This window comes from Leuciscus leuciscus (assembly GCF_965113295.1).
Source record: "Leuciscus leuciscus genome assembly, contig: HAP1_SCAFFOLD_725, whole genome shotgun sequence".
Classification (NCBI taxonomy): Eukaryota; Metazoa; Chordata; class Actinopteri; order Cypriniformes; family Leuciscidae; genus Leuciscus; species Leuciscus leuciscus.
The window spans coordinates 1-24,556 of NW_028118015.1; the positions used below are offsets into that span (position 1 = coordinate 1).

Below are 24,556 nucleotides of genomic sequence, written 5' to 3' on the forward strand. Positions count from 1 at the left end.
GAATTCCGTAGACTGGCCAACAGTGACATGTAAGTGACAAACACAAAAATGCACATCTGGTTCAAAGTAGCATACTGTTATTCTACTCTTTTAAACACAGTAGGCGCATGCAGTATATATTCTTTGCAGAGTATGCACATTCTGTCAGTTTCTTTTTAAAGTGGTCAGCCATAACCTACATTTAGATATAAGACAGGTTGCTGTAGGTACCAGTTTTGTATTGTGCCACAAATTCCAATGTCATGAAATGGCATACAGTTTACAAACACCTCTAATTTGGTTCCTTGTTTTATTTATTGTTATGTGCTGGACTTCTAATGCACTCTGTAATGAGTTTTCTTTTAAATTATGGATTGACCTATATTCGTTAAGGCCATCTGGAGATGTGTGATTTACCTACTCAGGTACTGCACACCTCGCTACCTGAACTATGAAGACCTGGAGAGGAAATACTGGAAGAATCTCACTTTTGTCTCGCCCATCTATGGTGCTGATGTGAGCGGCACGCTCTATGATGAGGTGAGGATGCAGGTGGAGAACAGTTATTGTCCACTGAACGTCCAGCGTAACATGTGAATGGCATGTGGTTTATAACAAAGGATAAAGGCCCTTGCACACTGAGTCCGAAATTCGCGTTCGAAATTTTCGCACGTTACAAAATAAATACGACCTCACATTATGTCAATCACACTTGCACACTGCCTCCGAAACTTTCGTCCGTCGTTTTCCGCATCCGTAACAAGCATTTGAATGGTGTTTTGACAATTTAGAGCCACAGAATGATGGAATTTTCGGATTCAGTGTGCAAGGACCTTAACAGTGTTTTTGACTGGTTGACTGGTTGCAGTTAAAAAAAATGAATTTCAAAAATAAGTACTGGTACTTTGCCACTAAATCGCTACAACCGCTATTATTACTAAATCACACTACAATAATCTATTATGCTCTTACTACTGTTCTTTTTATAAAATTATTTTAACAACATTATTAACAAGAAAAAGAGAAAATTGCAGTTTTTATTTTATTATTATTATTTATTTTTTTCTGACTGGTTACTTGGATGATTACAAAGAAGCTAGTTTTAGCAACTTTTCGCAAAGGTGTGTTTAATTGAGAAATAGTTGAAAGCCTCATGCCATTGTGTTAATTTAATGTGTCACTATTAATATAAATATTTAAAATGGGAGTGTGTTCAATAGAATATTATTTGCTATTCATTCAGTTATTTTTTTGCTGTCATTGAAATTATTATTGAGTATTGTGAAATTTCACTGCTTTGAAATATACTATGAATGATTACCATAATGAATTACCAGGATATTTACATGGTATTTTAATATAAATCTGAGGTATACACATAAAAATATTAAAAAAACACAAACAAATTCGGAAATTAACATGCAACATATCCAAAAAGTCTGGGTAGTGCCATGTTACTTTCTTATTTGTGCTGTATACTGGTAAGGAGTTGACATACTGTTACTGCCCCTCTTATCTCAGGACATTGAAGAATGGAACATCGGGCACTTGAACTCAATCTTGGACGTAATCGAGGAGGACTGTGGTGTGTCCATTCAGGGAGTAAACACACCCTATCTGTACTTTGGCATGTGGAAGACCAGCTTCTCCTGGCACACAGAGGACATGGACCTCTACAGCATTAACTACCTGCACTTTGGCGAACCCAAATCCTGGTAGGGCTCGCTGTGGTTTTCTGTGTTTCTTCAGCATGCATAGATCTATTTGGACTTTTTTCTTCTTGTACCTCTCCTGAGGACCAGGAATTTTCCCATTTCTTAATAAATAAATAAATAAATATATAAATTTCACAGGTATGCCATCCCTCCAGAACACGGGAAGAGATTGGAGCGTCTTGCTATAGGTAAAAACTTTAAAGTAGAACTATAAAGTTGTCTTTTAAAGGAATGTGCTGCATATATACACTGTGTTGTACTGGGTGTGATAAATGTGTCTTTGTCCTTAGGTTTCTTTCCTAACAGCTTTAAAAGCTGTGAGGCGTTCCTGAGACACAAGATGACATTGATATCCCCCTCTGTACTAAAGAAATACAGCATACCATTTGATAAGGCAATCCACAGTCTTTTAGAATCAATTTACAACTATTTTAGTTTTTGCTGTGTCTCAGTTCTCCTTGTATGTCTTCACAATAAACTGATATATGTTTATAGATAACACAGGAAGCAGGGGAGTTTATGATCACATTTCCCTATGGTTACCACGCTGGCTTCAACCACGGCTTCAACTGTGCCGAATCCACCAATTTTGCCAGTCTCCGGTGGATTAATTATGGAAAAGTTGCTACGCAGGTACTAAGAAGCACATAAAAACGGTTGTTGCTGATGAAAATCTGGCAACTTCATGTTACTGTTCCCTTATCTTCAGCCAGTGAACATTTCACACTTTACTTTTGTGTCCTCTTGCAGTGTACATGCAGTAAGGACATGGTGAAGATTTCCATGGATCCGTTTGTCAGACGATTCCAGCCGGATCGCTATCAGGCTTGGACACAAGGCAAAGACTCCTGCTCATTGGATCACATCCTGGCCACACCCAGCACCACACCGGAGCTGCAGAGCTGGCTTCAGAGACGTCGCAGGAAAGCACCCTCCACCACAAGGTATTATCAGGGTTTCAACGAGGGTCACTATAGCTAGTATTAATGTATACTGCCGTCTTCTATGGTCAGTTTTCTCTTTCAGGTCAATTACAACAGTTTGAGCAAGAAATAAATCTGTTAATAGTCGGCATTAAACGGAGTTTGCCAAGGTCTTTTCTTCCCTATTGTAATGTAAATACGAGTGAAACGGCTTTTGGAATGAGTAAAAAAATGTAGGTGATTGAATCTATGTAAGTTGGGCGTTGCAAACTAAATGGAGGCAGATCTGAATGACAGTTTGCAGTCAGTTGTGGATTTTTATTCCCACGTTCCCCCGAGAAATACTGTACGTCATGAAGAGAGCAGATGCCATTTTGAGGGGGAGGGGAGGTTAACATTTTTGATAAATTGTGAATGAATTAAAAAAAATGTAATGATGTGCATGGATAAATCATTTATAATAAGGCAGCAGCTATTTGCACTAAGTGCAAACTTATATACTAAATTTAAACTTATATTTAATTTTTAAATTGATATTTAAAATGTAGCAAAAATGAAATAGAGATTGTCGAACTGTTTAAAGATTTGTGAGAGATTTAGAGCACAGAAGTTTCTGTCAAATAATTTAATTTGATTTAAATTTGATCAATTTAATTGTATTAAAAGACAATCTTGGACAGCATGTGAATCTTTTGTTGTTGTTTTTTTGTTGTATCTTTAATGCAGAGGTTAATCACTATAGAGATTTGTTTATGGTTATTTACTGACAGGCTCAATTAACAATCTTGGACAGCATGTGATTTTTGATTTTTTTGTTGTTGTTGTTTTGTATCAAGTCTCCATTATCCACGCACATGCTCCAAACGATTGAAGACTGTGGACACCGCTCCAGTGAAGGGAGGAAGTCGGAGGAGTAGAGGGGCAGATTTAACATCAAAAGACAAGGAAGAGGAAGACCCAGTGAAACGCCAAAAAGAATCGCAGTTCCCAACTGAATTAAAAGGCTAGTATCTCTATTACTTTTGTAAGTTCACAATACATTCCTCAAATACACAAAGCCTAGCAGTTTGCATTTGTTCTCTGATTCAGTAATACATGTAGATAAATGTGCATTTTTATTTTCTGTGGTATTGATTCTTGAATATAATCTATGATCTGTTAACAGTCACATTAAGGACAGATACCGTTTGTGTTCGACAGTATCAGTATAGGAAGTCCTAGTTATCACAACACCACATTTTTACAGAATTCAAATGAACACTTGTGATCTGTGTTTCATCACATTCTCTTCTGTTACAGGCATGTCAAAAAAAGAACAAAAATAGTCCAAAATTCTCTAAATTATTTGATTTCTTCTTAAAATGAAATTTACACTCCCGTTCAAAAGTTTGGGGTCAGCAAGATAATAAAAACAAAAAAAAATTATACTTTTATTCAATAAGTATGCATTAAATTGATCAAAAGTGACAGTAAAGTTATTTATAATATCACAAAAGATTTCTCTATCAAATAAATGCTTTTCTTTGGAACTTTCTATCCATCGAAGATTTCTGAAAAATAATGTTTCACAGTTTCAACTTTGATAATAATTAGAAATGTTACTTCATCACCAAATCAGCATATTAAAATAATTTCTGAAGGATCATGTGACACTGAAGACTGGAATAATGGCTGCTGAAATTTCTGTTTTGCCATCATTAAAATAGAAAAGAGTTTTTAAATAGTTCACAATATTACTGTTTTTTTACTGTATTTTTTATCAAATAAATGCAGCCTTGGTGAACACATGAGACTAAAAGAGAAGAAAACATTAGAAAAATCTCCAAACTTTTTAACAGTAGTGTGCGTGCAAAACCTACATGTCTGTGTATATCTAAAAAAAAAACTGTTTTATTGTTTCATGACACTTGTTTTGTCTTTTTAGGGCTCACTGGTCCATGTCGACAAATGTGTGTTGTTAAAGTAACAAGAGTGGAGAGTGACTTGCTGGCCCACTCTACCTCACAAGTCAAAGATGCTTCACCTGAGCGACTCTCGACTTCTCCACTCACCTCCACATCCAGTCTGAGTAACCCTGATTCAGGTCATGCAAGCTCCCAGACGTCTGTAAATTTGGATGAAGGTCGAGTAACCACAAACACAGTCTCCACCGCAAAGCCTGGGCCTGAACCAACCTCAGAGAGTGACATCCCTGTGGATGTGACTCTGGACTCAGAAAGAACTGCTGAAAGTCCTAATCAAACAGACTGTGAATCTGTCTCAGGAATAAGTGCACCTTCTGTTCCTGTGACCCATTCACAGAGGCGTAGCTCTACTGGTGCTGCTGTTTTATTTTCGGAAAGTGATTCCCAACAGGCTAAAATTGAAATGGAAGAGACGGTCGCCGATATCTTGTCTGAGAGCAGCATCGATTACGGCACATCAGCACTTTACAAGGAGCAAAGCTCGATCCGTCTACACTCTACTCTTCGGGATTCAGAAACCTTGGAGAACAGAACAAACTTTGAAATCCAGACTGCCCCTTTTTGTGAAATGCCTCTTCTAATGCCTGAGCTCACAGATGAGAGAGTCAATCCTCACTCTCTCGCACCTGAAATGCCCTCGCTGACTCTCGCTGTACGACCCGACACCGCAAATCACCGACCTCACAGTCCGAGCAGTACTGTACCTGTTCTCCTTCTGGAAAAATCACACGCACCTCCTGTTATAACAGATGATATGGGGACTTGTTCTGAAAAAGCTTGTCCCAATTGGCCAATTGTACCCCAAGAAGGTGTGAGCCAATCGTTCAATAACTCGATCTCAGACACCTTTATAGCAAAACCAGCATCTCCTTCTATGGTGTCACAGTGGGAGCCACCAGAGGAGTCCAAACAGGAAGGACATAAACACACATGCCCATCCACAGACCAGAACACTCAACATGCGTCAATTTCGCAGTTTAAAATCACTACTCACAGTATTTTACAACGTCCTACAGTAGCAGACATGGATTTTATAGATGCCCACAACTCTAATAACTCAGCAGAAGGAGGGGACAAACAAACTTCTAGTTCTCTTGAAGAGCAGTCCAGCTCTCTCACATCCTCCCATGGCCCCTTCGTGGAGTCCAAACCCTTCACCATTTGGAAAAACCTCAGCTCCCAGAATCCTGCAGTGCTAATTGAGAGCTTGCAGCCCGAGTTGGTAATGGGTCTTACCACAGGTGTAAACAGTCTCACAGAATATTCCCATGACTCTCTGCCCTACACCATGTGGTCTGAATCAGGGTGCCAACAAGAAAAGTTCCCAGATTCTCCAAACTCTTCACCATACACCCAGACCTGGACCAACCTGGAGCCCATTCCCATGCAGTGCTCTGGTGCAGACGTTGCTCTAAACACCCCTATAGATCTCAAGCAGCAGAACGTCGAGATACCAGCTGTAGCTTGTGTGCTCGGTGAGCAGACAGGCTCTCAGGAAACTCAGGAGGAAGAGTTTAAAGGGCAAGAGTATTACGAAGGTGTGAAGTCAGAGCATGATGGGTCTGTGAGCGACTCTGATTCGTGTGAATCGGGAGATAAGGGTGCGGACAGCAGCAGTGAATCCAGTGAGGAGAATGCCATGAGTGACCCTGAGTATGTGGAAACGGGCCTGGAGCCAGGGGAAGTCTGTACAGTGAGTTCTGGTGCTACACCATGACAAGCAGTACATCCTGTATTCTTCAGTATTTTGTTCTGAGCTTCTGTCCCAAACAACATCGACCACAGTGACGAGACATTTTGCTAACTTTTGTTGTTGTTTGTGTATATTTTATTATTTATGTTATACAGTAGTCAATATTTTTTATATATATATACAGTAGTCAACACTTGAAGTGGATCAAAACCTTTCATCAAAGTTATACATGAATTTTGAACAATACCCGTTCTTGTCTTAGGACAACTTTGAACTTTTTTGATCCACTTCAATTGTTGACTACTGTATATAGGCTATGTGTAATATTTTATATATATATTTATTATTATTATTATATATTTTTTTTTTTGGAAACGTATATATTTTCAGAATACTCTCGACCTCTTACATTGCTATAAAAAAAAAAATTTTGTAGCAATGCAAGTCTTTACTGTGTCTTTTGAGCAATGTAATGCATCCTTGCTAATTTATTAAAAGTATTAATTTTATTGTCCCCAAACTTTTGAATGGTAATGTATATTAATTTGCTGTGAATCCAGTGATTTTGTTTTTGTGAGAACATTTTCTCTACTCATACATCAGAACACTTATTTAATTACTGTTCACACCTTCATGCCTTGTAAACAAAGCTTTACAGTGCCAAAGCATTAATGGTAACACTTTACAATACGGTTTCATTATTTAACATGAACTATGAATGAACAATACTTCTACAGCATTTATTAATCTTAGTTAATATTAACTTCAACATTTACTAATACATTATTAAAATCAGAAGTTGTATTTGTTAACATTAGTTAATGCACTGTGAACTAACATGAACAATTTTAATTAATGAATACTGTAACAAATGTATTGCTCATTGTTAGTTCATGTTAGTTGATACATTTACTAATGTTAACTAATGAACTTTATTGTAAAGTGTTACCACATTAATAAATGTGCACATACTGTATATACACATGCACAATAAAGGTAGCAACAGTATTTTCGGAAAGTGTATGGTCTCTTTCACTGACCTCCTCTTTGTCTCTCTCTTTTTTTGCTCTCATAGTATCACATGCAAACTGTTAAGAAGACTACCAAGAGTTGGCGTCACCCCCTCAGAAAGCCCACTGCAAGAGCAGTTCCCAGTGCTGTGAAACAGCAGGCTGCCAGTGATGATGGTGGATGTTTAACCACTTTTACTTTATTATGAGCAAAAAATAGCTTACAATTATGGATGAAAAAAATAAAAAAAGTAACAAAAATGTTATTCTGATTTATAACATATTGTAATGGTTTTAAAAATGTAAGTACCATTTATTAAACTGCATGTTGTCATAGGACAGAATTACACTAATAATGCGTTGTTGCATTCTGTTTGTGGTATTTTTAATGATTCATCTATGTACACCAGGCAAGCAGACTGATGTCTTGGCTGTTGTGTCCCGCTGCTTTTCAGCATCTCACTCCATGCATGCATGCACTTTTAAAAAGCTGTGTCAAGTTAAAGAATTAGAATACTAAATGAAATTTTCAGCCCTAGAGTAAATATTTATTTGTGTGTGTGTCTCAGAGACTGTAGAGGAGTGTGAAACTAAAGAAGAGGAGCCAGAAACTGAGGAATGGGCAAAGCCTTTAGTGCATCTGTGGCAACAGAGAAAAGCTCATCTTCAATATGAACGAGAATACAACACAGCTGCAGCTCAAACTGCTCCTCACTGTGCTGTCTGCACCCTTTTCATGCCATACTATCAGGTAACTTATGGAGACTAATCTGGTTGTGTATATGTGCTATGTGATGCAAAAACATTTATTTCAAACTCTTGTTTTTTCTCACAGCCTGAGAATTTAGAGGAAAGAAGGCATGATGTCTTGATGAATCCTGCCACAGAGTCTCAGGGGTCATGTTCACAGGTGGCAGGCTTGAGATCGCGACCTCTGATCCCTGAAATTTGCTTTGCATACCAGGAGGGCCCATGCCCTTCGAACACACTACTGGAGGAGGATGGATCCAGTCCTCTTGTGGCCTGCAACAGTTGCTGTGTTCAAGTTCATGCCAGTACGTCACTGAGATCACTTAACAACACAATTAACAACTGAAAAAGCCCCAAATATCATGATCCTCTGGCAAGGGAAACCTGGACTTTATCAAATATAATTAATTATTAAATAATATAAAACCATTCAAAAGTTTAGGGTCTGTAAGTTATTTTTTTATTTTTCCTTTTTTTTTAAAGAAGTCTCTGGTGTTCAAAATACAGTAAAAACAGCAATATTGTGAAATAGTACAATTTAAAATAACTGTTTTCAATTTTAATATATATATATAATTATTCCTGAGATGCAACTCTGAATTTTCAGCAGCCATTATTCCAGTCTTCAGTGTCACATGATCCTTCAGAAATCATTCTATTTGCTGATTTAGTTCTCAAGAAACAGCTGTGCTACTTAATATTTTTGTGATGATATATTAATGTTTTCAGGATTCTTTGATGAAAGAAAGTAAAAAACAGCATGTTTTTGACATAGCAATGTTCTGTATTAATGTAATAGTCTTTACTGCCTCTTCTGAACAGTTTACTCCATCCTTGCTGAATAAAAGTATTAATTTCTTTAAAAAAAAATTAATGGTAGCTTTTATAATTTATTTAATTTGTAAGTTATAAATATTAAATTATGAAATATTAATTCCGTGTATAAAGACCCATTCATACCATGCATACTATATACATTTTTCATTCATTTATATTTGTTTTATTTGATTTTGATTTTAATCATGATTAAAAAACTGCTATTTATGAAATTAAATAATTGGCTTTTATATAGCTAATTTATTATATTATCTTTAACTCTACTTTGTATTAAATGGATGTTTATATTTTTCTGCTCACTTCTAGAGTAATGTTAGATATATAAACTGTAAGAGAAACATTTTTACTTCAATTCCATTTTTTTTTGTACCATGGTTTAGGGCTGTTAGTAGAATAAAGTAATTGAATTCATCTCGTGATCTAAATTCTGACATTTTTGAAAGCAGAATTATGTATGTGTGTTAAATAAATTATTGTGTTAAATTTAATAATTAATATCTTAAGCATACACATTAACTTTGACAACCTTAAAAAATGCATGTTGTAAAAAAAATAGTTTGGCATAGTAGAGAATGTAAACGTTTGATTGGTCCATAGGTTGCTACGGTGTTTCTATTCATGATGTTGGCCCAGTGTGGACATGTGACCGATGTGTGAGCGGAGACCTGGCAGCTGTAAGTAATCATGCAGTCAGTCAACATTTACTGTATCAGTATCATTTATTGACTACTTGTATGTTTTGCTTGCCTTTGTTAAATTATGGCTGATATCTTATATCTGTTTTGTGTGTGTTTTATACCAGGGATGCTGTTTGTGTAACCTGAGGGGAGGTGCTTTAAAGAGAACCTCAGATGACAGGTAAGCTCCCTTATTCAGATCCCTTAATACTAATATATTACTAATATAATGATTCTCAATGATTCATGTCAGCAGCCATGTCACCCTGTAGCCCAAGACTGGTTGCCCACTGAAGCTAAGCAGGGTTGAGCCTGGTTAGTACCTGGATGGGAGACCTCCTGAGAAAAAACCAGGTTGCTGCTGGAAGAGCAGCAGGGGGTGCTCACCCTGTGGTCTGTGTGGGTCCTAATGCCCCAGTATAGTGACGGGGACACTATACTGTCAAAGAGCACCGTCCTTCGGATGAGACGTTAAACCGAGGTCCTGACTCTCTGTGGTCATTAAAAATCCCAGGATGTCTTTCGAAAGAGTAGGGGTGTAACCCCGGCATCCTGGCCAAATTTGCCCAGTGGCCTCTGTCCATCATGGCCTCCTAATCATCCCCATATACTGATTGGCTTCATCACTGTCTCCTCTCCACCAGTAAGCTGGTGTGTGGTGGGCGTTCTGGCGCAATATGGCTGCCGTCGCATCATCCAAGTGGATGCTGCACATTGGTGGTGGTTGAGGAGATTCCCCCCTTCTATGTAAAGCGCTTTGAGTGCAGAGAAAAGCGCTATATAAATGTAATGAATTATAATATAGTAATTATAGTGTTGTATTAAATACTAGACAGAGCAGAAGACTCAGTATGCTTTTTACACACATCCTCCAGTTTTTAAAATATACATTATAAGCAAATACAAGTTCAGCAAAGCCAGTGTTCTTAGATATTAGTGAATGAGTCAAGCGGCTCATGAATTATACATGTTGTAGGTGGGCCCATGTGATGTGTGCTGTGGGTCTCCCTGAGGTGAAGTTCATAGATGTGGTGAAGAGAGCTCCTATTGACATCAGTGCCATACCTGTACAGAGATATAAACTGGTGAGTAATAAACACACACACTTTTGTTTCACTATATTAGTGAGGACATTGCATAAACTTCCATTGATTTTATATCAGGTTAATGATATCTTCTATCACCTAAACAACCCCTATCCTTAAACCTACCAAGCACAGAAACATGTGCAAAACACTAGATTTAAATAAAAACATGTTTTGGCCAATTTATAAGCCTTTTTAAACTAGTGAGGACCAGTAAAATGTCGTTTGTCATAATATTTCACTATGTGAGTTAGGACATTTGGCTCTCACAAGTATAGCTAACCTGTTGAGGTTGAACGATTTCAGATTTTTAAAAGTTGACATTTATGTGATTAAAGTCGAGTCGACGTTGACCTGTCGCTGATAACGTCATTAATGAACAAATAAGCCTGAACCATGGCAATGGCATATGACACAGTGCTGCCCACAAGGCTATTGCTTCTACATAACAACTTATTTTTTATCAGTTCTTTTGTCATTGGGCCGTTATATTTCTCAATGATTCAGCTTGTTTTTAATCGGACACAGATAAAGTATCACAGTAAAGATTACATTTATATGAATGCATTAGTGCATGTGTGGGTTTTAGTTGCTAAGAAATATATGCAAGAACTTTTCAGTTTCTAAGCTATTTTATTAATTAATCACAAAACAGTGTTGACAATACATTTCTGAATGTTTCTGTGTGCGTGTGATGTGTGCAGAGCATTAGTTTAAAACTGTGACTTACGAGTGCAATAAGCTGTTTAAAATGACCAATTTTGAGCATCCAGATGATATAATCAGACATATCTTGTGGAGTGCTCTTGGAGTATGCATTTATTTGTCATCTGAACTGTTGGAAATGGAGCGTAAAAGCATAGGGTTTACCAGGAAAAAAACACACACACACACACACACACACACACACACACACACACACACACACACACACACACACACACACACACACACACACACACACACACACACACACACACACACACACACACACACACACACACACACACACACACACTCATAGACAGTAGAAACAGTAAAATAAAGTGCAAATGGGTCTTAATGGCCCATAAGAGCTGAGAAATGAAATGTCTCTTGGAACAACAGTGTAGAACTAAAGCTAAAATGAATGTTGGCAACTTTAGGTAACTTACGTAACGCCGGTTCTCTGATAACAGAAGTGAGGTATCTCACAATGTGTAACACCTCTGGCGTGACTAATCCTGGAAGCACCAATTACACCATGTCTGTTAGTTGGCAGACCAATCATGACAGTGATGCGTGAGTCCTGCCTCCCTAGTATATATCACTGCTAGCGGTCCCCACTTCATTCTCAGCATATCTCTTCTCCATGCAACTGCAAGGAGGGAAGTGTGGTGAGATACTGTTGTCAGAGAATCTGGGGTTACATAGGAGCTTTAAATCAATACTATCTATTAGGGCTGCACAATTAATCGCACTAAAACCGCACACGATTTGGCAAAGGTTGCGATTATTTTATGCGCAAGCTTGTCAGTGCAACACGGCTGATCGGTAGTAAATGCTGCTCCATCTGAACACCAGAGGGTGCTCTCGTGCAGACATACCAAATATGCCCTGCCACAGAAGTAGATAATGCCCGTTTTTCCAGGAAATCCCTATTGCTGTAGCTGAGTAAACAGGAGATTGAAATGATTGATTGATTAAACTTGACCAATAAACACACAACTGCCTTATTCTGTGTAAGAAGCCACATCATCTCACAAAAGAATGCTCAATTGTTGTTATGGAGTGAGTTTGGAGTAAAAGCATGTTATTAAATGTCTTTTGTTGGACAAGAGGTTATTAAATGCTTCTCATGTTTGGAAAGCTGTTTGATGTGTGTTGCTTTTTCAAATGCACGTTATGAGTGATTCAAACTCACAGTGCTTTCAGATGGAGCAGCGTTTACAGAGCCGCACATCAATGACAAGCTGCGCATACAAAATAATCGCAGCATTTGCGATTTCAAATTCGCGATAAGCCATCTTGATTTAAGTGCGATTACATGGAAATTGTAATTAATCGTGCAGCCCTACTATCTACATCAGGGTATCTCAAACTCGGTCCTGGAGGGCCACTGTCCTGCACAGTTTAGCTCCAACCCTGATCAAACACACCTGAGCAAGCTAATCAATGTCTTCAGGATCACTAGAAACTTTTGATCAGGGTTGGAGCTAAACTGTGCAGGACAGTGGCCCTCCAGGACCGAGTTTGAGAAACCCTGATCTACAGGCTCAAAAGAGGGCTGAGATAGTGCATTAAAGGGATACTTCACCGTTTTTTCATATTAAACTATGTTATTCCCTTAACTAAGACGAGTTGATACATACCTCTATCGTCTCAGTGCGTGCACTAAATCCCTCTGTCTTGCGGCGAAACTTTGTTAGCCCAGTTCATTTAATATGGGCCAAGCAGAGAAGCTACCAAACACCTCCACGTTTTCCCTATTTAAATACAGTTACTCGCGAAGTGTAACTCGACCTAGGACGGTGACACAAAACAAAACGTTGCGCTTTTCTAAGCGTGTAAAATGGATAACTATTTTGTATGGCGGAATACCATAGCAAGTGCTTGTAAGCACTTCGACTTGGCGTAGTAATATCTTCACTCGTGAAAAATCCTCTCACCGGCCCCCGCTCCCTCTAGTGAAGATATTACTGCGCCAAGTCGAAGTGCTTACAAGCACTTGCTATGGTATTCCGCCATACAAAATAGTTATCCATTTTACACGCTTAGAAAAGCGCAACGTTTTGTTTTGTGTCACCGTCCTAGGTCGAGTTACACTTCGCGAGTAACTGTATTTAAATAGGGAAAACGTGGAGGTGTTTGGTATCTTCTCTGCTTGGCCCATATTAAATGAACTGGGCTAACAAAGTTTCGCCGCAAGACAGAGGGATTTAGTGCACGCACTGAGACGATAGAGGTATGTATCAACTCGTCTTAGTTAAGGGAATAACATAGTTTAATATGAAAAAACGGTGAAGTATCCCTTTAAGGATCACAGACAGATCCCACAGCAGAATAGGTGAAACATTGAAACCTTGTTCAAGAGCTGTGCACCTCTCGAGCAGGTGTTGACCTATGATGTTCCTGTCAGTCCCCACATGGCACGCAGAAATTGCGGCAAGATAAACTTTAAGTTGAAAAGGCTGTCCTTATCCAAAAGTTCCTGCAGAAAACATAACACATCCACAACGTAACAGAGAAAAGTAACAATGTGTCTGTGTGCAGTGTGCACACAATCACTCAAACACATTCCATTTCTGATCATATGCAGAGCGCGTTGAAGCCGCTCTCACATTCTGAATAATCTCAATCACCCTTGAAGGCAACCTCCATCCTTCTTTCCTAAGTCGCTCTGTTGACGCATATTTTTTTGTCACTGCAGCACTGAAAAGGGATTTCAGCTCCACAGGGGCATCAAGGAACTCCCTCTCCGACAAGCCTAACAGACCCAATCCAGGGCTCTTTCACCCACCACGGCCAAGCCTATGCTTCGGCCGCAGCTTTGGACTTCTCCCCTAGATGAGCGCAGCAGGTTGAGATCTGTAATGACACAGATCTCTTCCCACAACACTGAATCTGGTGACCCAGCATCAATCTGCCTCCCCATCTCCACCATGAGTTCAGCTTGATATTCTGTGAGCAGTGAGGTGGCATTCAAGGCTCTCACAACCAGGGCAGAGGAGTAATACATTTTTTAAAAAGAGAGGCAGACAGCCACTCTGTCTGTCCTGGCAGTGAAGGGGAGGCGGAGGATAGGGCTGCACGGCGATTGGTTGGTGGAGGTGACTTGCCACACTTGCTATTACTTGGTTGGACATCCCACACGTCCAGCCAGGAGAAACCTTTAACTGGCACCCTATGTGAGAAGGGTTTGTCCCAGAAATGTCACATCTCTGCGACGCATGCTGGGATGGCTGGAATCCTCTGCTTGACCAAATCCATCTCCGCACCCTGGCCTTCTTGCTTCTTGCCTTTGATGGCCAGTCGAAAGAGTGTTTAGCAGCCGCTCTCTTACACATCTCAATAAGATACAATTCTCCTGGTATGGGGAGGGGGACTCATCCATGGCACAGCCAGGCCTAGTAGAAAGATTAGGAGGGAGGATAACATCCTCTTCCAAGAGACGAGCAATCGCCTCATCATCATCCTCTTTGTCCCCCTCAAAGAGGGGAGGAAGTTCAGGAGAAGTTCAGGAGAGATCTCATCCATCAACTCTCTCCAGCTGCACCGGGGCTGAGGAGAAGCCTCATCTAACTCCGGGGGAGGCGCAGAAAACCTCAGGTCCCCTTTAAGGACTCATACACGATGCTCTAAAACCCTTGATGGGAAGTGAGAGTGGTGCAGGCAGCACTCGGGATTAGCGAGCACAGCCTGTCCGTGTCTAACTCCCAAACACGCTATGCACATAGGGTGAGAGTTCTTAGAAGTAATCATAGACCTGCACAAATGGGCAAGAGGGATCTTTCCCTTTCACTGTGCTGCTGGATGGGCTTGCAGTCATCATAATCGAGATCCAAACACCAGGGAATTAACAGGTTCACACAATGTGTCTCTCGATATCGGATCTTATTGGCAATTATTCTCGTAATGCGGCAGGATTGGCCAATCCTTCACACCACTTAACGTGAGGGAATAACTGAGAAAAACCTTTCCGGAAATCTGCTGAGAATATCTTCCAAAATAAGATCTTGATGGGGAAGAGAACAAGAATGAAGTGGGGACCGCTAGCAGCGATATATATTAGGGAGGTGGGACTCCCGCATCACTGTTGTGATTGGTCTGTCAACTGACAGACGTGGTGTAATGGGTGCTTCCAGGATTAGTCACACCCTGGGCATTTCCCATAGAGAGATAACAAATGTTTGAAAGATAATATTTTCCTCTACAGTTTCTGAGACATACACAAATAAATATTTACTCCAGGGTTGTCAATTTAACATGTTAATTAAGTGCATCTCTGTATGGTCCCATTAGTTAGTGTTAGTTAATGCTTTAACATTTAACTAACAATGAGCAATACATTTGCTACAGTATTTATTAATTTTGATAACGTTAGTTAACACAAATACAACTGTTCATTGGTTGTTCATGTTAGCTCAGGTCCATTTAATAATATTGACAGATACAACTTTTAATTTTAATAATGTATTAGTAAATCTGAGGATCTAGGATCGCCTAGACACGACCACACAACGCATGTAGTAGTCAGCCGGATACGGGCCGTATCCTTTTTCCACCTTTGTTGCCTTTGGCTTGGCTTGCTTAGTTGGGGACATTAAATTTTACATTAAATTTAATATTCAACAATAATATTAGTCTGCCTGCATTGACACTATTATACAAGAACTGAACTGAGCTGGTCGATGACATCGCGGTTTACTCCAGAGCGGCTATATATATATATTTAAATGAACTAAATAACTTTTTTTTAAACAAAAATGAAACATCACTGAACTTACTTAAGCTGGACTGTGACACTATTTTCTTCTGGAAACAAACTTTTTTGCATTATTTTTCTGTTATCTCTGTAAAGCTGCTTTGAAACAATCTGTATTGTAAAGAGTGCTATATAAATAAATTTGACTTGACTTGACTAAAGTAACATTACCAGGCAGGTACTAAGATTAATAAATGCTTTAGAAGTATTGTTCATTGTTATTACATGGTAACTAATGTAGTTATCTAATGTTAACCAATGAAACCTTATTGAAAGTGTTACCTGAATGTTTCTTACACTGCTCTTTCAATGATTCGACTAAGTCTTGGCATTCTTTAATGTGTTATGTTATGTGTTCTCTCTCGTTCTCTCTCTTCTCTTTCTTTCTCTTTGTAGAAGTGTATATATTGCCGTAACAGGATACAAAAGCTATCTGGAGCATGTATTCAGTGCTCATGTGGCCGTTGCCCCACCTCTTTCCATGTCACCTGTGCACACGCTGCTGGAGTGCCCATGGAGCCTGATGATTGGCCATATGTGGTTTTTATCACCTGTCACAGACACCAGTCACGGAGCTCCAGTGCTGTGAGTACACTCACAGCCTCAATACTTCCGAGCAATTCAGAGAATATCTTTACAATTTCAAGTTAAAAATAAAATGTCAAATGTTCTACTTTATTTTTCTACTATCGGTATGTACATACATGGTATAGTGTTTAGTTCACCCAAAAATGAAAATTATGTTATCCATTGCTCTCCCTCATGTAATTCCAAACCCATTATACTTTTGTTCCTGTTCGAACTAGAAATGAGATATTTTTTAATAAAACCTCCATTAACAGTCCATGTAACCAAAACGTTCATGCTTCAAAAACTTCATAAAAACATGTAAATGGAATCTACATGAATCAAGCGTCTAATCCAAGTGTTCTGAAGGCATGACAACTTTATGTGATGGATAGATTTTATTTAGGCTTTTAGTTTACTCGCATATAAACATTGATCATCACACATACATAGAGCACATTAGGGCTGTCACTTTTTATTCGATATTCGAATATGCATTCGAACATGACGTGAAATATCCGGTTTTTAAAGTGCCATGTGTAGCGCATTTTTTACAGTCTATGATTAGACCGTTTGTTTTTTATTTTATTTTTTGCCATCTCATCCAGTAGCGGGTGCTCTAAACGTATTGTAGCGTACGCCCATGACCAAATCAAGCGAATAATGGCTTGGCTCGTAGATATTCGAATATATTCGAATACATTGCTTGATATTTGATACCCGTTCGATTTAGATTTTTCTCAAAAGTGACAGCTCTAGAGAACATTAAATATGATAAAGCTCAAACGTGCTTGATTGACACGTGAACTAATGAAGTTTGTTCTTGCGTGTAATGCAAGAATGTTCAAGCTTCTGCAAGAAACAGTGAGATTTATTCTTGCATGTCAACCAAGTACGGTTGAGCTCTTCCATTTATAAATATTTTTTTTTTTTATAAATAAACAAATTAATACAGAAAAAACTGTCACATAATTGACCCTTTAACGTCAAGATTTTTTTTTTGTCCCCTCAGAAATTGAAAGTTAGCAGAAGTGAATTAGAAGTGGGCCAGACAGTGATCTCCAAACACAAGAATCTTCGTTACTACAGCTCACGTGTTACCCAGGTCACGGCCCAAACATTCTATGAAGTCATGTTTGATGATGGCTCATTCAGCAATGATACATTCCCTGAAGACATTGTAGTGAGTGTTTCTATCACTGCTAGCCAGTAGTTGTTCTAATGAATAATCTGTGGCATGTTTTCATTGAACTGATGAATGCAAACTTAAATATACAAAATATAAGCTTACAAAGTTGTCAGCCTCTTATTTTTCACAGAAAATTCTCATGCGTTGGTAAGAATGAGCCCAATATTTCTAGTTTTCAATCCCGGCGTCTGAGTGGAATCTATTCTCTTTCACCCTGCAGAGCAGAGATTGTACCCAGCTTGGACCTCCTGAAGTGGGGGAGGCTGTTCAGGTGAAGTGGCCCGATGGACTTTTTTATGGAGCCAAGTACCTTGGCTCTAACACTTCATATATGTACCAGGTACACACACACATACTCTCACATGTATTCTCTCAGGTACGGCTGCTTTACTACAGTACCTCTCTAATCATTCATTGTATATCCTGTGTTCTTGTAGGTGGAATTTGAAGATGGATCCCAAGTATTGGCGAAGAGAGAGGACATTTATACACTGGATGAAGACCTGCCCAAAAAAGTCAAAGGTCGTTTGGTGAGTTCTCACTTACTGAACTCTTTCTTTAAAGGGTCACTTCACCCAAAAATAAAAATTCTGTCAAAATTGAATCACACGCATGTTGTTTCAAACCCACAAGACTTCTGTTCATCTTCGGAACACATCAAGAACTGGATTAAACCTCTCGATTTATATGGATTACTTTTATGGATGATATCCTTTTTGAAGCTTGACATTTTGTTGACTTTCATTGGGTGGACAAAACTAATGAGAAAATATTAAAATATTGTCCTGTTCTGTTTTTCTTCATGAATGATGTTTTGATGTGTTTGTTTCACCCCTTTACAGTCCACGGCATCCAGCATGCGTTTCCAAGATGCATTCTTTACCACACAAGGTGAAAGGAAAAGGAGACGCACTCCAAATTCTCGGTTCCAGACGGATTATATCGCCCATATCAGCCCTCGAACCTTCGCCAGGATCTCAGAAACGCACAGCAAAGCCAACTAAAAGATGAATGGAGTTAAAAGAGCCCTTTAATTACAAGGGGCTGTTTTCAATTGGGCTTGAAGATTGTACATCAGTGAGATCATGATTTTTAAACGTGGCAGAAATACTGTGGTCTCATAAGTCAGGGACAAGAATGTTTTTCTAAATTAGAAGTTTTTCCTGTTATATTTCAGAGGTTTTTCTTGCCTCAAATGGTATTCTGTAGCATCGTAATCATGTAATTTCCTCCCCAACACTGCTGAGACTAATTTCACCCGCATGCTTGGTTTGTAAATGATTTGTCTTGTCATGCACCATTCCATCACTGAAACATTTAGCGTTGAGCTTAAATGGTATAAATGGCAAATAAAAAAAAAAGTTGCTACTGATGTCCAGCAAAGCACATGTCACCTTTTACTTATAGTCATGATTTCATTATTTATTCGGGGGTTAATTCTTTCTTTTCTATGTGGTGCTTACAGCTGTTGACAAAAATTAAAGATGTTTGATTTGTGGTCTGTGCCTTGACCTCAGTTGATGAAACGCTTCACACTTTGCTTTAAAAAAATATATATATAGCTGATACATAGATAGGGATTTATACTTATTTATTAAATATAACTTGCAAGAGCAACAGAAACATAAATAGTAGTTTTAAACAATCACAATCTGATCTTAACCAGTTCAAAGACAGAAGTGGAAGCAGGACCACAATTTTAGTTTTTGATGGTGAAAAAAAAAATGATGGCTGAAAATCTCACGTTATTTAACGCAGTAAGGTGTAGTTGAACTTGATCAAGAGTGAGCACGAGCGCTGCGAGATACGAGATGCTCACACAAAACATACGGAGTGACAAAAATGTCATACTTTTTTAAAAGGCGCAGCACATATTCATATAAACTTTAAATAGGATTTTTTGTAAAAAAAAAAAAAAATATATATATATATATTTCTTACGAAATGGTACTTTGCTTGGCAAACCTGGATTCTGGGATTCTCTCGTGTGCTCAAATGCCGTGTGATGGATTCCTGCTTTGTGCGAATCAATCATTCTTTTGAGATGGATCTTTTAAATGATTCGGTTGAACAGGTGAACAAAACCAAAATCTGTCCGAACGGTTTTCGAGTCAACAATTTGCTGAATCATTGAACCGGGAATTTCTTTCCACCAATGAGTGAGTTGATACCGCAGTGAACCGAGGCATGGAATGGTGATAAAAATACTTTAATAGCCAAAATAGCGTAAATGTTACAAATGACTGTATAACAATATTATTAACATGCGTGCGAAAAAGAGTTGGGTTTTTTTTTAAGCTAAGGGAGTTTTTAATGTAAATGCAAACTATACTATTTGTTCTGATATTTGTTTTATATTCTGGAGCATGCTAGCTACAAACTGCATGTGTCTTCACATAGTTTTATTGAAAAGTTTATGATCATATACTGTTATATTACACAGTTTACGTCCTGTCCTGTCTTAAAAGAATCACTGAATGATTTGAGTCGGTTCTTCGAAATCGTTCAAATGAATCGATTTGCAGCAAAATGTGGCGCTTTCCATCTGCCCTGCTGTCATCTGAAGCGGAAGTGGTGAAAAGTACACTTCGTTGCTAAGTAACTATAAACAGCCCAGTAGAAGATAATAACCGCCACTCAGTTGTCCCGTTTTGAAGAAATAAAAATATAAACATGACTTCGCTTTTCATGAATGCTTGGCAGCAGCTGACTTAGTTGGAAATTGACTAGCATTTCATTCTCTGGGACTTGTAAACACATTTTGTAAGTATTGCTGCTGTCTTGAAAGTCAGTGCTCCGTTTATAGTTTGCTAACGAGCGACTTTTTTTTTTTTTTTTAAATATGAAAACTCCTGAAGATATGCTTATATACATATGACGAAATAAACTACAATATTTTGGCTAATGTTGCTCTATAATTTGGCACGAAGTTTAAAAGAAAAACAGCACGAGACTTCCCGCACGTTGCAACACTATCTAATAATTTTATTGTACAGTAACGGCAGTTCACTTCTCACTAACATGCTGTTGTCTTGACTGTATTTAAAGGAGTTTACTGTCCAGGAATAATTTCGAGGAGAAAGAATTGAAACTTTTTGGGAAGAACACAAAACAAGAGGAAAGTTTGGTCATGCACTCTTTTCAGAAAGGCACCTCCAGGAGCCAGGCAGGGCCAGAGCAAGATCATGGCAAACAGAAGCTGTCTTCTTTACCTGTGTCTACTAATGCACCTGCAGCTTCTCTGGCACCTGTTGATGTGGAGCAGCTGAGGGCTAGACTTATCTCAGTGCCCAGACGTCCACAGACGAACGCTGATGCTCTGGTATTCCCTCACAGAACTAAGGCTCAGGAGAGACACCTGACCTCAAAAAGACCAGCACAAGTTGAGATGTTGGTAAGAGCAATACCATCAAATGAGGACTCATTACAAATCGTTTGTTTGTTTGTTTGTTTGTTTGTCCATTCATTCTTTTAATTCTTTTTGGCTGTCAAAATTGGGTGATGAAGTGACAAATCTAAAATGAATGTTAAAATGAAGTTCACGTAAACTGTAAAAATTTATTATTGTCGGTTAAGGGTCAATGACGTATAAGGATTTTCGACAGGCCAATTTTAAAATACAAAAAATAATAATATCTGTTGCAATTGTTCAAACATTAAGGATGTTGTGTACACCTAAATTCATTAAAAAAAAAATTATTTAAGTGATTTTAGTGTTTTTTCATCTAGATGAATTGTCCGTAGCCTTAAAAAATGTCATGTGGTGCGACCGTGATTTATCTTAAAATTAATAAATTTCCTTAACATGCTTAAACATTATTTTACAAGTTCTTTGTAATTTAAGTGTTTAGAAACCAAGTATTTGCATTTCTTTTGAGTTTTTGTAAATAATGATCTCATTTTTTGTTCTATAATTTCTGAGTTGCCTTCTTAAATCTAGTTAACAGACTTATTTTTCCTGTAAATCACATAAAACTGATAGAAATGTTTAAAAAATATAATTTACTAAAGCATACTGTATCAGTGATTCATATTTCAGCCACAGAAATAAGATATTTTATTTTAAATTTAATACAGTGATTGCTTTTATTGGTCGCACCAAATGACACGAAGACTTTATATAGTTAAAAATCTATTTAAAGAGATCAATGAACAATACATTTTATAAAAAAAAATTTGATTTAAACCAGATTTTATACAAATTTCACAGAATTTTCCTGAACATAAACATTTTATAAACTTTTTTTTTATATAAAAATCACATCACAAACACAAGTGCACCATTTAATTTAACTTGACTTAGAATTTCTTTCTAACAAATAATAATGTTATAGATATAAATTATTTCATAAAAGTATTGTATACAGGTAACATTTGGGGTCAATAGTTTTTTTAAAGTAATTAATACTTTTATTAATCAAGGACACATTCAGTGTCACATTCAGGCGCAGGTTATAATGTTACGAAAGATTTTATTTCAAATAAATGCTGTTCTTTTGAACTTTCTATTCATTAAATAATCCTGACATATAAAATGTATCACAATAGCCAACAATACATTGTATGGGTCAAAATTATCGATTTTTCTTTTATTCCCAAAAATCATTAGGATATTAAATAAAGATCATGTTTTATATTTTGTAAATGTCCTACCATAAATTTATAAACATTTATTTTTGTGAGTGAATATAGCAATATTGCAAACATAAATGGACAACTTTAAAGGCGATTTTCTCAATCTTTCGATTTTGTAGCACCCTCAGATTCCAGATTTTCAGTTGTATCGGCCAAATATTGTTCTATCTAAACAAATAATACATCAATAGAAAGCTTATTTATTCAGCTTTCATATGATGTATAAATCTCAATTTCAAAAAATTTACCCATGTGACAATGACCCATTGAGTGGTTTTGTGGTCTAGGGTTACGTATTAGAATGATTTCTGAAGGATCATGTGACACTGAAGACTGGATTAACGATGCTGAAAATTCAGCTTTGATCACAGGAATAAATTACAGTTTACTATATATTCACATAGAAAACAGCTATTTTAAACTGTAATAATATTTCACTCTTCTCCTATCAAGGTACTCCGCTCTTGCTGCAGGGTCAGAATTTTTTCGTTTGGCAGTGGCATCTGGTAAAATAGATTAAAATAATTTTAAATAAATAAATAGGCAATAATAAATACACTACTAATAAATGCATTATTAGTAAACTGAAATTACATGCTCTAATTTTTTTTATTGCATTTTTCTCATATTATACAAAGAGTAAACATAAACTGTCTGAAATATCAAAAAAAAATATCCCAAATTGCATAAAAATCTATTCCAAATGATACTAATGTAAAGTACTTTTTTTTATATAAACCGTCAATTGAATATAAAAGCATAAAACTGCCAATCTAGGACATATATCTATCATGGAAAACAGTCTGCAGTGGTCGCACCACATGATATTTGGTCGCACCACATGATATTTTCAAATTCAGTCAAAATTTACAGGCACAGAAATGGCCACCTAAACAAAACAAGCTAGCTTGCCAAAAAAGGTCACTATGAAATTTATAATAAATATATATATTTGTAGAAATAACTTCAATATAATTTTTTTTTTGAGGTCATACCATATGACATCCAAAAGTGGCAACTACATACCAACCATTACAAAGGTTTATTTTTTTTTTCCAATTTGAGAGAATTACAAACCTGCTTGCTGCTTCCATGGGTCCTTGGTAAATTGGTTTATGATGTAACTTCATGTGTTTGAATAGTTTTCAACATAAAAGTCCCAAAATGGTAGTTCCTTGATGGTCGCACCACATGATATTTCATAAAATGGACATCATCGGACAAAGTTTGTTTGTATATTATGATGGAAATATAAATACAAATGCTTTGAATTTTTTTAAAGGATTACAAAACATTTTGGAAATCATGCCAAATAGTGCAGAAAATTAATTTGAATAAATTCAGAGTAATTTCAAAGACGTTTTCAAAACAGAAGTTATGGCCGGACGGTCGCACCACATGATGTTTTGACACTTTAAATAACAATAAAAATAACAAATAAGTAAAGGTTTTTGAAAAGTTAAAGTGAGTACATACATGGGATAGGTACTACAAATATACAGTATCTTTTTATGCATTTAAACCCATTTTTGCCTGAAAAAATGCAATCGGACAGAAAATTTAGGCGTCACGTCATTGACCCTTAAACTAAAAAAAAGGGTAAGTAATCTGGTTGCCTTAAAAAATTGGATTTAATTGAAATTTAAAATTTAAGTTAATACAATGTAGGAGATTGGTTTAGCCTAATCAACAGAAACTCAAAATATTGTCATGTCATCTGAAGCACATCACATATTATTTAAAAGGTGATTTTACAAAAGAAAAAATGTTGTGATAACAAATCATGAAAATATTTTTGACAGTGCACTTGAATACACCTATGATGGGCATGTTTTTAACCCTTTAATGCATGAATTATGATAACTTCAGTCAGGATTTTTTTTCCCTATGAGTTTTTATTGCTCTTAGGGCATGAAAAACAAGATTAGAATTTTTTTTACACATTTTTCAAAGAGATCTTCAGATGTCCACTTGAGTGGACAGCATGCGTTTATGGTTTAAACGGAAGAGATACTGTATTAAACATAATACAATAATCAAACAGATAAAGTATGTGTATTTAACAAAT

At 37.2% G+C, this 24,556-nt stretch overlaps 1 protein-coding gene and 1 long non-coding RNA gene across 3 annotated transcripts; one reads left to right on the plus strand and one right to left on the minus strand.

Annotated features, from left to right (window-relative positions):
• The first annotated feature begins 6 nt into the window (after positions 1 to 6).
• Positions 7 to 19,351, plus strand: LOC309491922 (lysine-specific demethylase 4C-like). 2 transcript variants are annotated; one of them, XM_082190953.1, is made up of 20 exons: positions 7 to 29; positions 405 to 519; positions 1,501 to 1,694; positions 1,833 to 1,882; positions 1,985 to 2,088; positions 2,190 to 2,327; positions 2,445 to 2,638; positions 3,454 to 3,620; positions 4,542 to 6,274; positions 7,350 to 7,461; positions 7,854 to 8,035; positions 8,120 to 8,339; positions 9,469 to 9,545; positions 9,674 to 9,729; positions 10,525 to 10,633; positions 16,494 to 16,682; positions 17,677 to 17,847; positions 18,074 to 18,193; positions 18,291 to 18,383; positions 18,696 to 19,351. In XM_082190953.1, coding segments are annotated over exons 1-20 (4,188 nt in total). In that variant the 5' UTR covers positions 7 to 27; the 3' UTR covers positions 18,858 to 19,351. The 2 variants fall into 2 exon arrangements, with proteins under 2 accessions (XP_082047079.1, XP_082047080.1); XM_082190954.1 differs by lacking the exon at positions 17,677 to 17,847.
• On the minus strand, positions 253 to 1,494 carry LOC309491923. Its single transcript, XR_014203368.1, has 2 exons — positions 831 to 1,494; positions 253 to 609 (listed from the first exon to the last, which is right to left on the minus strand). It is a non-coding gene; the product is annotated as an uncharacterized lncRNA (long non-coding RNA).
• Positions 19,352 to 24,556: the final 5,205 nt, after the last annotated feature.